Source organism: Bidens hawaiensis, unplaced genomic scaffold, assembly GCF_021521415.1.
Source record: "Bidens hawaiensis isolate Kalapana, Puna unplaced genomic scaffold, B.hawaiensis_p1.1 tig00058064_1, whole genome shotgun sequence".
Taxonomy (NCBI): Eukaryota; Viridiplantae; Streptophyta; class Magnoliopsida; order Asterales; family Asteraceae; genus Bidens; species Bidens hawaiensis.
Genome location: NW_027500489.1, coordinates 17,912 through 20,312, shown reverse-complemented (window position 1 = coordinate 20,312; position 2,401 = coordinate 17,912). Strand labels below are relative to the sequence as shown.

The 2,401-nt window shown below is 38.9% G+C and overlaps 1 protein-coding gene across 1 annotated transcript; it reads right to left on the bottom strand.

Annotated features, from left to right (window-relative positions):
* Window positions 1-41: 41 nt before the first annotated feature.
* On the bottom strand, window positions 42-1,769 carry LOC143602164 (SNF1-related protein kinase regulatory subunit gamma-1-like). Its single transcript, XM_077079370.1, has 3 exons — window positions 1,435-1,769; window positions 367-539; window positions 42-285 (listed from the first exon to the last, which is right to left on the bottom strand). Exons 1-3 carry the CDS (start codon window positions 1,598-1,600, stop codon window positions 157-159), a joined length of 468 nt encoding a protein of 155 aa, XP_076935485.1. The 5' UTR covers window positions 1,601-1,769; the 3' UTR covers window positions 42-156.
* Window positions 1,770-2,401: the final 632 nt, after the last annotated feature.

Below are 2,401 nucleotides of genomic sequence, written 5' to 3'. Positions count from 1 at the left end.
AATTCACACTACTGCGTAAAAGAACCGGGGGGGGGGGGGGGGGGGGGACCCCAGGCCCTAAGCAATCTTCGCCATCGGTTGGAATCAAACCTTTGTGTTCTTATAGAAATCTGAAGAAGTCAACGATTCAAAAAAGTTTCCAGCGGTTTTAGGAGATCAGGGCTGTGAACTTCTGTATCGTGGTGAAGACATCCCGCTTGCTGCTGCTGCAACAGCGGGTCCGGTGGAATCTTGTAATGCTTTAGCAAATACATCAGCTGAATCTAATCCCTCTTTCTTTTCTGACTGCATACATATTACATACTTTTAGCTTTTGTTAATGCATTTTAAGTTATTGAGCTTTGATATAAGGAAATAAGTATGAACCTGACGCAGAATCCAGACCACAATGCCTGCAAACTCTACTATCCCAAGATATCTGTCAATCCAACTTGCATCTTCTGGTGCATCAACATCCACAACAGGTGCACTAAGGATTTTGTTTTGGGACAGCAACTGAACCGCTTCGCCTAGACTAGCATCTGATTTGATCTCAATTACTGAACAACGGATACAAAAATAAGAATCAGAGATCTAATCATTCATACAATGCCTAGAATCAACAACGATCAAAAGTATATCAGGATCACGTTCTCTGCTGATGCTTGTTTGTGTGAATTAAGCGAATGAAGCCTTGTTTGTGTTCTTTCGTTAAGCTTGTATTAGACAAACTGATGGTTCACGGACACATAACCGAACGAAATTTCGTATCCGCATTCGTTTGTTAAGGAAATTCATTTGTTCATGTCCTTTCGTTAACTTTCTAAATGAACGTAAATGAACACAAACGAGCACATTACAAAGTTCACGAACATAAATGAACATAAACAAACGTAAAAATATTATAAAAAGGCTTTAATGAAGAACGTAAACAAACGTAAATGAACGGACATTAACGAACGTATACGAACAAGTTACAAAAAATAAATAAACGAACACGAATTTCGTTAATGTTGGTTCAGTTAATTAATTTAACGTTATTTATAATTAATGTTCGTCTATTTATAATTAGGGTTGGCAAATTCGGCACATGTTTAGACACGATAAGACCTGTTAAGCAAAAAAGAAAAAAAAGCTTGCTATGCAATTTATACTTTTTCAAAAATAATTAAAATTAGGAGGCTAGAGTACATCATTTCTCATTATTGGTACACAAAACGTGTAATTGTCATTGTCAAGCCAGCAAAGCCAGGTGTTAAGTCATTTTCATATCGGATACTTGTGTTAATCGAGTCGTCTCTAACCTGTTATGCGCGTTAAGACACGAACAATTTGCTAAACGTTTGGTTTGTTTACAGATATTATCATAAACATGAATCATAAACATGATCTAAACGATGAAATTGCGTAATAAATTCCGATTAAATGATCTAAAACACATTATAATCATACTACCTTGCGAAGACGAGGCTTGCGGAAACTCAGAAACCGGAATGCTTTCAAAACAGGCGTTAAGCTTCTCGGTAGGAGAAAGCTGAGGCTCCTGAATGTCCCACAGGTCTTCGACTTCGAGCCCGAGCTTCGCCTCTGGGCTCTTCGGACTTCCATCTTCCACCACCATTTTTGTTTCTCCAATTTTCAGTTATTTTTGGAGGTAATGTCAATGTAATTCTGTTTGAATTCAGTTATTATTGTTTTAAGATACCGTTACGAGTTTTAATCTGGACCGTTGATGGATATGTAGTTGGTGACACGTGGATGGTGTGTAGTGAGTCAAGGGGGTTTGACTGGGTATTCGGTTGACCGTACACGGACGATGGTCCGAAATTTATTAGTTTTTATCGAATGTTTTTAGGAGAATTATTATTATTATTAGATATTACGGGTCGAGATAGTGTACAATAATGTCTTAATGTACAAGAGGTACGCGAGACGTTCGAAGACAAAATCAGTGGCCAGTGGCGAAGCTTGGATATAAACGTCGAGGGGGCCGGACTCAATATGTATAAAAAAATTCATACACTAGAGGGGGGCGGCCTCAAAATTTCGGTCGAAAACGAGTGAATTTAAACAAGTATAAAAATTTTCGGCTGAAAAATGATAAATTTACACTGTCAAGCGAAAAAACGGAGGAGGTCGGGCTCAAAATTTCAGTTGGAAACGGGTAAAGTTTCACTATGTATAATAATTTTCAGGGAAAAAGAGAATAAATTTACACTACCGAGCTAAAAACGGAGGAGGCCGAGCTCAAAGTTTCAGTCAGAACGGGTAAATTTACACTATGTATAAAAACATTCGGCCGAAAAAGGATAACATGAAACTACCGAGTGAAAAAAACGGAGGGGGCCGGGGCCACCCCTGGCCCCAACAAAGCTACGTCCCTGTCAGTGGCGGATCCAGAAAATTTTGCCGGTGGGTGCAA

Excerpts from the sequence above, each read along its gene's own strand:
- LOC143602164 (XM_077079370.1), bottom strand. The coding sequence starts at position 1,600 with ATGGTGGTGGAAGATGGAAGTCCGAAGAGCCCAGAGGCGAAGCTCGGG. Across the intron at positions 540-1,434 it reads GCAAGCCTCGTCTTCGCAAG|TAATTGAGATCAAATCAGAT; the intron begins GTAGTATGATTA and ends TCCGTTGTTCAG. Across the intron at positions 286-366 it reads TGGTCTGGATTCTGCGTCAG|TCAGAAAAGAAAGAGGGATT; the intron begins GTTCATACTTAT and ends ATATGTATGCAG.